The 14,614-nt window shown below is 39.4% G+C and overlaps 1 protein-coding gene across 1 annotated transcript in view; it reads right to left on the bottom strand.

Moving 5' to 3' along the window:
- Positions 1-4,507: 4,507 nt before the first annotated feature.
- The window catches only part of RSBN1 (round spermatid basic protein 1), a 41,237-nt gene continuing 31,130 nt past the window's right edge, over positions 4,508-14,614 (bottom strand). Inside the window, exons 3-7 of the mRNA XM_026661144.2 lie at positions 13,132-13,269; positions 12,396-12,538; positions 9,785-9,952; positions 8,617-8,725; positions 4,508-7,703 (exon numbers count right to left, since the gene is read on the bottom strand). Coding sequence (XP_026516929.1) covers positions 7,233-7,703; positions 8,617-8,725; positions 9,785-9,952; positions 12,396-12,538; positions 13,132-13,269 — 1,029 coding nt within the window. The 3' untranslated portion in view covers positions 4,508-7,232. The remainder of the gene's footprint in view (positions 7,704-8,616; positions 8,726-9,784; positions 9,953-12,395; positions 12,539-13,131; positions 13,270-14,614) is intronic.

The raw sequence follows: 14,614 nt of genomic DNA on the forward strand, positions 1-14,614 counted from the left end.
TCCTTCAGGCGGGCGGGGAGCGGGGCAGGGCAGGGGTGCTTCCACCACCCCTCCACAGCAGAAGCACCAGTCAGGGCGCCCACTTTTCCAAGCCCCCCCCCCCAATTGCATTGGCCCCGTGGTTAATCCGCCACTGGAGAGGATTATCCCAGAGCCTGAGCCTTAGTACAAAACCAGGTCTGCAGGCAGGAGGCACGTATACACACAGGCAGGTACAGTGCCGTCTTTCAGAGCAGCAAACAACAACGCATGTCTCAACTATAAGCTTTTTACTGTCAGCTAATGTCAATTTCTCACTTTCCCCAGTCACAGTATATTTGCAAAATACATTTTCACCATGTCAAAGGATCCACCCGTGGCTCTCAGAAGGAAACTCTTCTCTATTTAAAGTCAATAGAACAATTTGGGATCCACACATTGCCTGAGAAAAGTGATTCTGATCCATCAATTAGCTTAATTAACATTGCGCAACCATCAAAACTATTGCTGCTCTTCTTTCCGAAGGCATGCACATCTGAAGCTATGCTATCTCATGAATAGTTTACTGGTCCAGCTGAAATTCTGTGCTGTGCCAACAACAGAAACAGTGCTCTACATTTGCATGCTTTAGAATGAAAGTTAGAGAACTGTGATCAACGTAAGTTACACTATGCTGCTTTGCCACATACAAATAGCACCATGAGTGAAAAGCCACTATTTCACAGAACGTAGTGGAGACAGTGTTCTACAAGTTTTACCTGCTGTTGTAGTGGCCAGTCAGTTCCCTGTAGGCAGACTATAGATCAGCAGTAGTCCTGCATGTGCAGATGCAGCAGAGAATTTCCTCCACTTTGAAATATTGACTCACCCTCAGTTCAAATTTTTGCCATACACTTTTTCTAAGGTTAAGTAAAATATCCAAGGATGAACAGGGCTTCCTGTGGGGAAAGAAGTATTGTTATACAGTGTTCAAACTGGAGTAGATTGTAGAGGGATTGGGATAAATCCATTGTAGGGCTGTTTGGGGTTTAACAAACTTTTAAAAACATGCCATTTGGTACAGTTTGGAGCGTTCTAAAGCCAGAAATTGTCTCTAAAATACTTTGAAAGAGCAAGAGATCATCCATCATCATCCCTGGCAGAGTTGGTCTGTAGTATCTGGAGACAGAATAGGGAATTGTAGCAGAGGCCTCATAACTTAAAAAACAAAACTTGCAGAGGTTTTAGTTCCATTAGAGCTGTTGGCCACCTTTCCCACACTGCCATTATATGCAACACATAGCAACCATAGTTTCTCTTTCTCCCCTCCTAGATAAAAGATACAGTGATTGCAGGTTTTAGTTTTCTACCTCTTAATTAGGAGATGAAATTAAACATTTTATAATAGTTGCTAACTCTGTCTGCTTTGAAGTAGCTTAGATTTTGTTTTTCTGGACTACTAAGAGATTGTAACAACCTCATTCTGAGAGTATGATGTTACACACACCCAGCATTTAGCAGACATTACGAGAAAGATCCCCCTAAATTTCTTTTATCCTTACATATTTTGTCTGATTAGGACATACACCTGATGGGGCCATTCTGCCCATTCCCATCCACAAGCCACCATATTTTCCTGCTTTTAAAAGCCAATTCTCAGGATTCTTAGTTTACCTGTACCTGCAGCATGCTTCAAAGTGATCCCAGTGCAACACTAGCTAACCACTGGAGATAAAGGAAGGTGAGAGGAGGCATGGGGACAAAATCAACCTCGGATACTGCCAGTGTTACTGATCTTTGAAGAAAGCGTTCAGACATATCTAGAGGAGAGGATAGTTTTATATTCTAAACATTTGCAGTTGCTCAGAAGACAGGAGTTATTGCTATTAATTTAAAGAAATTTAAATAATGAGAGACTGAAATAAAGGACGAAATCAGGTTTATTAAAAAAATACTTTACAGGAAAAAAATCTATGCATTCCATTGTACTATTTTTACAAAGAAATAGCTTAACAGTTTGACACGCTTGTACAGTCAGCTACTAAAAGAAATACACTGGTTAGAGGATTATTCACATAGAGGTTCTGTTTACACTACGCATTATAAAAACCTCTTTAAAACTTTTCTGTTAAATGTCAATAAATATACTAGGGTCGCACAAAGCAAACAGTCTTCCAGGCAATTGTATATGTCCTCTGTATGCAAACAACTTAGATACATTAAAACCCACAGAAAATATATTAGCTGCCAATCAAATTAAATCACAAAATCATATAAGAAATCTCTTTACATGTTGTACAAAGAAATTAGAAGTATAAGTATTTCTTTAGACAATTGAAGAGTGCTATAATATTAGCTCCTCAGCTACATGTGCTATTTGATCATAACATTTATATTACTGGAAGGTAATGTAAGGCCATAACATTGTTGGGAAATCTTCTTTTAGACCAACGTAAGTTAATTTACAGTACAAGCCTTCAGGTGAAAAAAAGTCCCTTTTCAGGAGCTGAAGATAATGTCCCTCCCACACCTCGTGCCCTTTAAAAACAACCAATATGGCTACATACACTTAGCATTTATAACAATAAATGTAAAGTGCTTATCACTCAGTAAAATTCAAGCATGTGAATGACAGAATGAGCAAAATGAAGGATGAACTCCCATCCATCCTGCAGCTCTGACAAAAAAGAATTATGTCAAGAGACTGGGACTCATGTAGGAAAACAGTTGACAGATTAACAGTTTTTCTATATGGTAAAAGGTATAGATTAATAACTACTTTGTTACATAGCCCCGGAGAACACTTCAGTGAGTGTTCCATCTTCTTGGAAGAAAACATGTCAACAATAGAGAATTGAACTATTGACTTCACAAAGTACTTTTAAAACAGGTCAAGGTTCTGCACAGAAAGAATTAGGACACCCAAGGAAGAGAAAAATGTGATGATATCATTTGACATTTCTCATATTTAGAGTTTCTATTTGGCTAACTGATCTCTGGCACAACATGGCCCTTCACTTTTATCCCAGTTTACAGTTTTCCTTGGCTAATAAAGGAATTGTAAACTGTGCTTAAAACAGAAGCCAAGCCCAGGTTTCCATTTTAGGCTATGTCTACACTACTGCAGTAAGTCTATCTATGCTACGCAACTCCAGCTACGTGAATAATGTAGCTGGAGTCGACGTACCTTAGGTTGAGTTACTGTGGGGTCTACACTGCAGGGGGGGTCAACGGGAGAAAGTCTCCCGTCGACTTCCCTTACTCTTCTAGTTGGGGGGTAGAGTACAGGGGTAGACTGGAGAGCGATCTGCAGTCGATTTGGCGGGTCTTTACTAGACCTTCTAAATTGACTGCCGGTGGTTCGATCTCAGAGTGTCAACCCTGGCTGCAGTGTAGACCTGCCCTTACAGCTAGTTATGCTCTCTAGTATCATGTCCCTGGACTACTGCTGTTAAAAATCTGACTTGGTTTCAAGGCGAGAGAGTATTCCAAATTTAGTTCCAGACTTCAACCAAACTCATAGGTTTCTAAAAGACAGGGCAGATCTTCAGTGGCGCTATGATGATTTACCCCCACCAAAGTTAATGGAATTATTATAAACACCAGCTGACCTGATGGATCAATGAATACTAGAGGAATATTATCAAAATGTGACAGACTTCTGAAATTTATTCCATCTTTATGTATAGCCCTATTTCATCATATCTGTAAGTCCTCAGTCTACTGGCAGCTGTTGACATGATATATTCTTGCCAACTGAATTTGAGATATGCTTGCATAAAAAGTATAGGCATTAAATTATCACTGAATTTAATGAGCTATGTTCTGAAATCTTTGAGTGATAAGTCAATCAGAAATTGCCATTTTCCACCAATTACTTGCCAATATTTTACTCTTAAGACTAGCCAAAGATTTGACTTGCCCAATATTTTACTGAAAAAATTAACGTGTCCATCTGTCACTTGATTTCTCACAAAGCACAAGTATGACATCTGTATTCTTCATATTTATTATTCAGTAAGCCACTTGTAGTGCTGACCAGTTTAGAGTACTGCACATCCGAAGGTATTATTCCAACTGTAATTCACTGATTTCAGAACTATAGATACAATGTAATGGGCACCAGATTTAGCCATTGATTTCATAAGCAATTCTTTCCATACCTATATTTAGAGATGAGCTGGAAGAATCAAGTTTGGAAGAAGTGTGGTAATTTTGGATTTTGCAAATGTTTCAAAAGTTGCATCAGTACAGTGTTTCTCAAACTGGGGCCGCCGCTTGTGTAGGGAAAGCCCCTGGCGGGCCAGGCCGGACCGGTTTGTTTACCTGCCCCGTCCTCAGGTTTGGCCAATCGCGGTTCCCACTGGCCGCGGTTCACCGCTCCAGGCCAATGGGGGCTGCTGGAAGCGGCGGCCAGTACATCCCTTGGCCCGCGCCGCTTCCAGCAGCCCCCATTGGCCTGGAGCGGCGAACCGCGGCCGGTGGGAGCCGCGATCTGCCGGACCTGCGGACGGGACAGGTAAACAAACCGGCCCGGCCCACCAGGGGCTTTCCCTACACAAGCGGCGGCCCCAGTTTGAGGAAACACTGCATTAGTATTTCATTAAAGGATTAAAATTTGTACAGGCAAAATTAAGAAAAAAGTTATAAAATTGAAAGCTTCATGAAATTTTATCTGAAACAAAAATCTATTAATCTCTATCTCAGGTTTACAACATCAAAATAATAGCAACATCATCCAAATCATTCGATGACTAATTTATAATGAAGAGGAGGACATCAACTTGACTTTAAGTTTTGAACTAGTAAACTAAGTGAGTAAAAGGAAAGTATGGTACAGTGGTTAAAGGCATTCAGTCCACAGAAGTAAAAGAGTGAGAAGCATTTTCTTGATACTCTAGAAAGAATAGATTATTTCACACAAGTAGGATACTGTTTTGAAAACAGTGTGAAGCACTCTGCTGGTCTACTGTATGCATTAGTTTAAAAGCATGCTATTTAATATAGTTTACAGAGAGATACTTCCAATACACATTTACAAATTATATGTCTCTCTTTTCATTTTATTTCAAGCTCTAAAGGAATACAAATAAAAAATGGTGCATAGTGCATCTTAAATTGTGAACCTTTTTAGCCTAAGTATGTTTCATTTTTGCATTTTAAGATATAGGGGGAGAATTGGTTTTATAAAGGGATGAATAGCTTTTCCTTCAATTGTAAGGTCTTTGAAGATATGTCAGTTCCTGAGTGATTATACACAGTGCTGACTGTCAAGGGACAATCACCTTATTAGTTAGCAATGACTTAGAGATGATGATACCATCTTTGACATGGCCAATGAATACCACATGGGAGAAGGGAAATGAGCACTTGGAAGACAAGCAGAGTGAGTTAAAAAAGAAATGGAAAATAACACTAACATGATATTAACCAGCGTGAACATGAAAGAGGCACTGAAACCAATATTGCCTGTGAAGAATTTTACTTTGCACAACCCATTAAAGCTCTATAAAATTCTTCTCAACAAAAAAGTGGGAAAAATGCCAGAGAACAGAGGGCCTGTTTCTGAACCAGCTTTGATAATCTAGAATTTTTGCTAAAATTAAATTATACCCCTGCATGAATCATATTACTTTTCATAAAAGCTTTCCATTCTAACACCTTATTTACACAGATTACTAAACAAGTCACCACCACTTCAATCTGTAAATTAGTCTGAAATATTTTCTAATTTGTCTTCATTTTTGTACTGAAGACAATATGTACATATACATATATAAGGAGTAATACAGATTCTAACTAATCACTGCAGTATTTTCTGATGATTATTTTGCTATCAGTTTAAAATTGTGACCTCTATATTGAGGTGCTAAGATGCATATAAGTCTACACAAAACAATATTGCACAAAGTAATATTTATAATAACAGATTAACATATTTCAGAACCTTTTTAAAGAGAAGATTCATAATCGATATTTAAAAGATGCACCCAGAACTAATAACACAGCATCTTTTCTTTTCCTTATTCTAATATAGTGTTAGAAATCTCTCTCCTACCCCAGTGAGAATTAGAACAATGAAGTTGTCTGGGGACAACTTCAGTGGCACCAAAATCAAGTTTGTATCCTAGGTGTGGGGGGGAACTCTTCTTTCTGATGACTAGAAAAGACAGTTGTTATATAAGTGGTGAGTGAAAGTCAAATACAGATCACACAAACATCCAGAAATATCCTAAGACTATAAAAAGAACTATGTCAGCAGATGACACTCAACATATTAGCTTGTGTCACTGATTTTTCAAACACAGCACCAGGGTACCCAAGAGCTACAAGTGGAAACAGCAACCCAATGCCATAATATTTTAATTTTGAAATAGCAATACAGAACTTCAGAGAATAAGGACAACCAATATAAATCGGTTATCACTGACCCAACTCTATTAGATTAAGTGCATCAGTACCAGGGAGAGGATGTTTTCCATCAGATGCTTATTGTGAATTTATCAAAACAAGCTGCTAAGGTTGTTAATATTTTAACGCTTTAAAGTGCTCAGACAAGAATGCAGTTACCTCCATGAGACTGCCTTTAAAAAAAAATTAACACTAGAATTAGTCGTGTTCAGGAAAGATGCATTTAGGAAGCAAAATCCTCACATCAAACATTACAAGCAGTACTATGGAAAGTGTTGTGTCTAAGTGATTACATTTCAACAGGATAAGATGTCACACTTCACCTTTTTATGAACTGTTTAACAATTAAAAATTAAAAGATCTATACATCTAGTAATTTGAGTATCCACCACGAATTTAAGAACAGACAGACCAAAACATCACTGATCATCAAAAGTGCTGTGCTTTCTCTTTGATTTTAGCAATTAAAATCAGATGGGAGAATCTTCTACAGAAGTCGTCCTTTTATGGTGAAGGCTAAAGAAAAAATTAAGTAGGGGGATTAGATTTACCAAGATAGTTCTGTGATTTTTAGCGCCTGGAGGAATTCCATTCTGATTTTGATGAGGAGATATTGAATTATTACCTCATTAAACAGAAAGAAGTGGTAGACCACTATTACATGCTGTACTATGGGAGTAAAATACAACTTGATCTTTTGCATAATCTGTGTAAAAAAGATATGCTTGACATTTTGGAATGTCACCTTTCTTTATAGAATTATAGGCAAGATTTCTCCAATAAAACATAAGCAAGTTATAAAACTATAACTTCACATCAAAATTTTAAAAAGTTGTTAAAAAATGTGTTTGACTATGTACATATCACACAGAAGAGTCTGTGTGATCCTGTGGATTATGTTGCTGATCAGATTCTAGTTTAAAAACTGGAAGAGGCTGGGCCACCTGATCTGGTTGCAGAACGAGTCCCGATATTGATGAAATTAAGGAGGAGGAGGATGGTGCCCCTGTTGTAAGCTGCATTTCTACACCTGGTTCCTCAGACTCCGTTTTTACACTCACACATTGGGGTTCAGCTTCTGACTCTGTCTTTTCAGGGATATTACTGTTCATGTTTGAATTGCTTTCTGCATTTTGAGAAGAGTGCCCCACAGGATGGTACTGTTTGAGCCTTATATGCCAGGCTAAACTGCAGACCGCTGACACTGTTTTGAACTGATGAATGACATTTCTAGGGATGAAGTAGATGTCATTGTCACACAGCTGGATTCTAGCATAGCGAATGCCTTCCCGTCTCATTTGGTTTAGCTTGGCTTCATCCACCCATTGAACACACTGAGGGGAAGAAAGGGGAAAGTTACTGCTAAGCTGTATGCAGGGCCCAAAGCTGGGCATCCACTTAAATAGAAGAGTACACTTTCAGTCCAGCGACCCATTTGATTGTGACTACTCTTTAAAGAATACAACTTCAGTTAAGAAGCTACTTGCAGCAAGAACAAATCTTTAAATGTTTCATTATGAAGTGCTGTGCGCACCTATGAGGTAACAAATAATGACCCATTGCCACAGCATTATGGCGTCACAGGCAGGACTTAAAACTAGAATTAGAGCTTCAGTAAGAAGCGTTTGACCTGGCATTACCAGACAGAGCTGGGTGTGGTTGGGCTGGTACTAGGAGACCAAAACTCCAACTCTTTAGCAACAAATTGGGGGGGAGGGGGGGAAGAGTTAGAGGCATGTGTGCACAGTAAATCCTTACCCAGTTTAGAATTATTTCTGTAGCACACACCACATCTTAGACATTTCACAATATTACTGTTTTGCAGGAGTCCAGCTACTCAAGAGGCTCCAATGCTTTGTGGTGCCAGACAGACATGGTTTATGCCAGAAGGAGTCTGAAGCAAGTGGGGGGGGGGGGGAATGGAAACCCAAATTATGTGAAATTCCTGTAACCCATACTCAAGACTTCTTGGTTCCTTGTCTCATGAAGAAAGGAGCTTTGTGACACTTGGTCATGCTAGGATCAAAACCCATGACCCTCATGTGGTGAGCCTACCACCACTAAAACAAGAACTAGAGATAAATAGCTCTAGTCACAAGCCTAGAACCACGTCTGAGACATCCACTATTTCTACCTTTATTTCAAACATTTGACTAACACTAATTTTTAAAAAAAATCCATAAATATGCTGCTTTTGAAGCTATTTCCAAAATGCTGGAAATAAGTTGCAACTAGGGAACACAGTACCTGTGACACTGGAGGTTCATGCAAGTCTAACTGAAGTCTCTGTACCACATCAGTGAAGTCTTCAGCATGGAAACAAACCACATCTTTGGTTATTCGAGGTTGGACACTCCTAGAGATGAAGATTGTCAAGACTGAGTTTTAAAGAATTTGTGGTTACAGCTCTGGAAAGCAAGAGTTACCATAAAGAAAATACCTATTATATAGTTTTCTACTGGGTAATAAGTCTCTCAGCATCACAACTAGTACAACAACATTAGTGTATGCATATTCTTTAGACGCCACAGATCCTACCTCATTTCCTGAATTGCTTCATTTTATCTTTGACTTGAACTTTACATAGCAAAAGAGACTGCATTAGGGCTCCAGGGGGCTAGGTTCAATTCCAAACTCTGCCACAGACTTCCTGTGTGACTTCTGAAAAGTCACTCTGCCTCAATTCTCCTATTTTATAATTGGGCTAATATCTATATTTTAAAGGAATATTGGAAAGAAAAATTTGTAAGACACTCAGATACAATGGTGATGGGGACCATATAAGTAGATATTGCTTGTTCAATGGATTTGAAATATAGGGCAAGGGAAACATTGGCACTGCTTATTTATCTTAATCTTGGCCAATATTGTTGCTGATGACACTGTTTCTGCTGTCCAATTTCTACTGTAATTGCTACAGACAACATTACCAACTCAAAGCTTGTGATTTCTTCCCAGGACTTAGTTACCAGCAATGCCCTGGATCCAGGAGGTGGAAAAATATTGTTGGTACCATCACAAATGAACAATTGACCTGACAATATTCTGTTTATGGAATTGAACTTACATTATGATCAGTTAGGAGATGAAGGAAAAGACATGCAGGACGCACCAGATACAGTGGCCTACACTGCATATCATGCAAGCTCTCTGCAAACTACTCCATGTTAACACAGTTTTTGCGCTGGACTCAGGAGGGAGAAGGCAGTAGGGGTAAAAGTTGCCAGAGATATGTATTTACTAGATTATGTTTTACAGACTTTACACAGCATTTGAATAGTCACAAGTCATTTGGTTTTAAACAATTTATACAACTAGGCTGCTATTCAACCGACACTTCACATTTTCTCCCTTTTATAAAGGGAAGTCCGTCTCAAATCCAACTAGAGTGGTTACAAAATTCAGTCACACTTACCATTCACCAAACTGTACAGCTTTCAGCACTCCTACAGCAGCTGTACTCTGCCAATCAAACCCCTGACCTACATGATCAGCATGGGCTCTTGTTCGGTCTTCAAAGAGAACTTCACGGGGCTCACTGGTCCGAGGTAGGTATTGGAGGTTTTTTATTTCGTTCATTGATCTATAAAGTGGGGTGAAGAGAGGAGGAAAAAGGATGTTCCAGACTACTCAGAGACGAGATGAATGGTACAGCTTTCTTATCTGTAAATGTATTAAGGTAATTTTGAAGAAATATTGCTAGTGTCCTGTAGCATTCAAAATCCAAGAACAAAAATGCTCCCTTTGCTTTTGCTATATGTATTACGTATCAAATTGGTATTCAAAGATTTAAGTATAGTTAGTGCTGCAGATCTGTCATGGCATTTTTTTAAATCAAAAAGTCACAGAGCAGTCATGGTAAATTTAGTAAGAGTCATGGATTTAGTGACTGCTCTGAGACTTTTGATAAAAGATACCCTGACAAATGAAGGGGCCCCAACCACCTCCAGCAGCACCCTCCAACCAAGAACTGCAGCCCTCATCCCAGCCTGGTGCAGAGGGGAGAACTGGGGTGGGGCGATGGGCCTGGAGAGTGAGCCACCCTGTACTCATCCCAAGCAGCAGCAACTCCTGTATCTCTGAGGGCTGGGCCCCAGGATTGAGAGGGAGCCTGCCCCACACTCACCTCATGCCTGGGCTTTGGTGGCTCCTGTGCCGGGTAGGGCTGAGCCTGGCTCCCCGCTCTGGACATTGCGAGTTGGTATGCCAGGTCGCAGTGCCACTCAGGTTTTACCCACCTCCCATCCCTACCATGACGGAGGGACGGCTGGATCAAACCTGAGCGGTTCTGTGACCCCGTGCAGCCGATTGCAATGTCTGGAGCTGGAAGCCACGGCCAGCCCTGCAGGATATGAGCTGCTGGTATGGAGTGAATCACAGACATAAAAAAAAAAAACCCCAACAACAAATGGGAAAATCATGCTATATGTGACTTGTGTCCTGCTGTTACAATTCTATACCTCTAACAAGTCTAGATAGATTTAATCCAGATTGAGGAAAAGACAACAATTAAAAAGTACATTAGGTATAGTATATATTTGGAAAAATGTGAACTCTTTAGTCAACCTCTGAACAGTCATATTGGGATGTTTTATTATCTTTTGAGCTACAAGAATTGTGCCATACTTAAAAAATTCAATTTAAAATACAGACCCTTAAAAATATTAAGTTATCTAGAGAGAACATATTGGGTTTTCTGCTTAAAGCTGTGATGAAAACATGATTCCAATTATTTCTCTCCCCAAGATTGGGTGCACAAAACACTCCCAAGGAAAAATGAAGGTAAATTTGCCTCTTGGATTTCAAGCAGATTGTGGGAGGTAGATGTTAATGGTTTTACTCAGAATTTGAAAAATTACAGTTTTAGAGAGATTAAAATAAAAAGCAATTTAAACAAAATTAACACTACTAACAATTAATTTATAACTGCAGAGTTAGATTGTCCATTTGGAGTTTCCTTGGACTCTAGAGGATGGAAGGCTTTGTCAAAGCAATTTAACTACAGCTGTGTGGTTTATCAAAGTGTTAGACAAAAAACTGTCATCGGCAAGAGCAATTTTAAAGATTCACAATCAAAGCTCTTTTTTATTTTTATTTTTTTTAAGAGGACAAAAATATTTCTCTAAAAAATTCTCTTTGGCAAAAAAAATTATAGCCTTTGTTTCCCCACACAATTACAAAATAAGGACATAATTTTGTGCTTCTGGCTTCAGCACAGTGCTGAAAATGTTTGTCATTTGCTACTGTAAAACAGTAAAGGGAAGTAACCAGTTATAGTGAGATGGTAACCTCAAATAGTAACCTTTTAAAAAAATTATTGGAATAATGGATTTAGTTTTGTGTTTTAGATATAGTGGAAAACAAAGCCAGAGAATAGACCTTACCAATGCAACATTTCAATGAGGGCAGCTGAGGAGATTTAAGTAGTTAAGAGAACATTCCTCTGGAATACAGCATTTCTTGAGAAGGCAACCCATACCAAGACTACTTAAATAACCAGCATTAGGACCAGCCTTTAATGCAGTGTAGGGACTTCTGCACTGTGTTGGAGAAGTACACCAAATATTAGCTTTTTCACAGACAGAAGTAGGAAGCAGACAACAGGGGATGGATCACTTAAGGATTGCCTGTTCTGTTCATTCCCTCTGAAGCACCTGGCATTGACCACTGTTGGAAAACAGAATACTGGTCTAGATGGACCACTGATCTGACCCAGTATGGCCATTCTTATGTTCAGGAACCCAAGAGATCTGTCAAACAGGCAATACATGATGCTGTCAACCTCGAGGAAACCTTGAACTCAAATGCACTTATCTGGAACACAGGCATTATGTTAGTTTGGCTTAAATAACTGGACTGCTCACTTCTAAAGCAAAAGGAATGAAGTCACATGGGAAATTTAAGAAAGCCATGAAGTTTACCTTTGAAAGACTAATTTCACACACAATAAGGACCAACATTAAGACCTTAGGATAGTACTTTATCTAGCTGTAATTTTCTTTTCTATTAAAGGAAAATAATGTTACCGGCGCCGTTTGAATGGTGATTTTGGCATATCTGCTGTCGGGATCATCTGTTCTCCTGGTCTCACCCACATTATGGGGCCATCATCACTTTGTGACCTGCACTGAAGCTGGAGGCTAGAAAGAGTGCCCCAGGGTAAAGTCATCTAAAAGCAGGAACACAAAAAGCTATGTCAAATGGATAACAGTTAAAATTTTGATAAGCACTGGCTCAAGTTCATTACCAAGAGAACTATATAGAAACCAAACCTTATTCTTAGAGATGAAACGACGTATTCCACCAGCGATATAGTTAACTTATTCAGCTTTTAGAGAGTAGGCCATTGTGAAACAGACATGCAACAAGAGCCCAATAATTTCTCCAGTTAAATAACTGATTGCTGTAGCCTCTAAATTAATCTCCTTTCAGGTTTCAGAGTAGCAGCCATGTTAGTCTGTATCCGCAAAAAGAACAGGAGTACTTGTGGCACCTTAGAGACTAACAAATTTATTAGAGCATAAGCTTTCGTGGGCTACAGCCCACTTCTTCGGATGCATATAATCTCCTTTCAGTATCTACTTCTTTGAACAGAGGGTAGATTTTATCAGCATCCTCAGTAAGGTAGTTCATCACCATCTGAATGGAGAAGCTGTACCTAAATTCTCATTATTTAGCAACTTGAAGTTGTAAATTCGAAGTGTTAAGACATTTATGCTTGATAATAATTTAAACAAAACACTGTAACAGTATAATGCTCACTCTCAGAAATGGAGATTCCTCCAACATATCAAGAAATTCTGGGAAGTAGTCACCAACTTCTTCATCTACTGCTCCAACAAGACTTATCTGCCGCATCGGACCTGCTCTGTAGGTTCCACAGCAGTATGTTCTATTAACCTGAGAGTAGTCAGAAACAGAAAAGACAAAATGAGACACATTGTTCCATGACAGGAATTAAAGTTTATTAAATCAGTGTTTCAGACTGCAATGTAGTTTACATTCAAATCCAGGACTTCTTTACATACGTGAGAGCAGTTAGTATCTTTAGAGTACATGAAGAAGCTGTTCAATGTCCATACACACTGAGCATGAGCACTTCAAGGGGCAAGAGGAAAAAAAGAATTTGACTCCAAAAGGAATAGTGCTAGGTAGCATACCGATAAACATTATGTTGTTTTCTTAGCTGAACAGCACCAAGTCATTAATTTAAAACAGATTAAAAAAAGCCGCTGTAGCCAGCACAAAGAATGCTGTGTTTCATAAAAATGCCTTGTCATATTTTCTATCAATAAAAATTGATCACAAACATAAATAATTGCTTTGAGATTGGGTTAGTTACTGCCTTCAACTGTATTTGTATACACCAGAATACATCTTTGAAGTTATCAATAAAGCGTTAAATGAAGTTTAGAGGATTTAAGAGCAGTATATTCTACATTGCTAGTAGGAAGCTTTGTTTTCTTTCTCCACAAATGATAATACATGACTAAAATGTAATGTCATTAAAAAAAACCCATTCTGCAATACCAGAATTAAAAGCAGATAATGAGCAAGCAGATTCACTCATGTTCTTGCATTTTGCTCATGCAAAGCAAACACTCAAAGTAAACAGGATGCTAATGGGGAGCATGGACTCAGAGGTTGCACTGATGTGCCCAAAATATTCCTCTTCTTGGTGTAGATGAATTCGATTTCAAAACTGGTGTTGGCCAAAAGAAGAGATGCATTCCCATTAATTGAGTGGCTGTGAAGCAGGAACTGGACATGTGCCTAATACTGCCAAACATTCATGCTGTCAGTAGATGTGAGACCACTTCAGCTTTCAGTGGCATGGGAAAAGATGGCTGAACACAGCAGCTGAGCACCCAGAGAAGTGGGTGGAGAAGGAGTTTAGAGCTCTTCTCGCCACACACACCCCACAGGTGTGCAGAAGAAAGGGAGCTCCACAGTGCCTCTCACACACTCATTTAGCCACCCCAACACCCAGTCTCAGGGCTCTGTCTGGGGCATACATCGAGACTGCTTGTTCTCAATTCCCCACCCAGGGTTTTGGGGGTGAGACTGTGGGCTGCACTGATGGTGTCTATTCTGCACTCCCCACCCTGATCTCAGTGCTTGTGGCATTCACAACACATGCCCATTCTCAGCTCTCAGGGACTTAGCGATGTGTCTGTGGTATGAACCGAACAACCCCTCTTCTTTGGTCTCAGGGCTAGTCACCTGAGTCATGCCCATTCTCAGC

The sequence above is a fragment of the Terrapene carolina genome, unplaced genomic scaffold (assembly GCF_002925995.2).
Source record: "Terrapene carolina triunguis isolate 2854851 unplaced genomic scaffold, T_m_triunguis-2.0 Scaffold926, whole genome shotgun sequence".
NCBI classification, from domain to species: domain Eukaryota; kingdom Metazoa; phylum Chordata; order Testudines; family Emydidae; genus Terrapene; species Terrapene triunguis.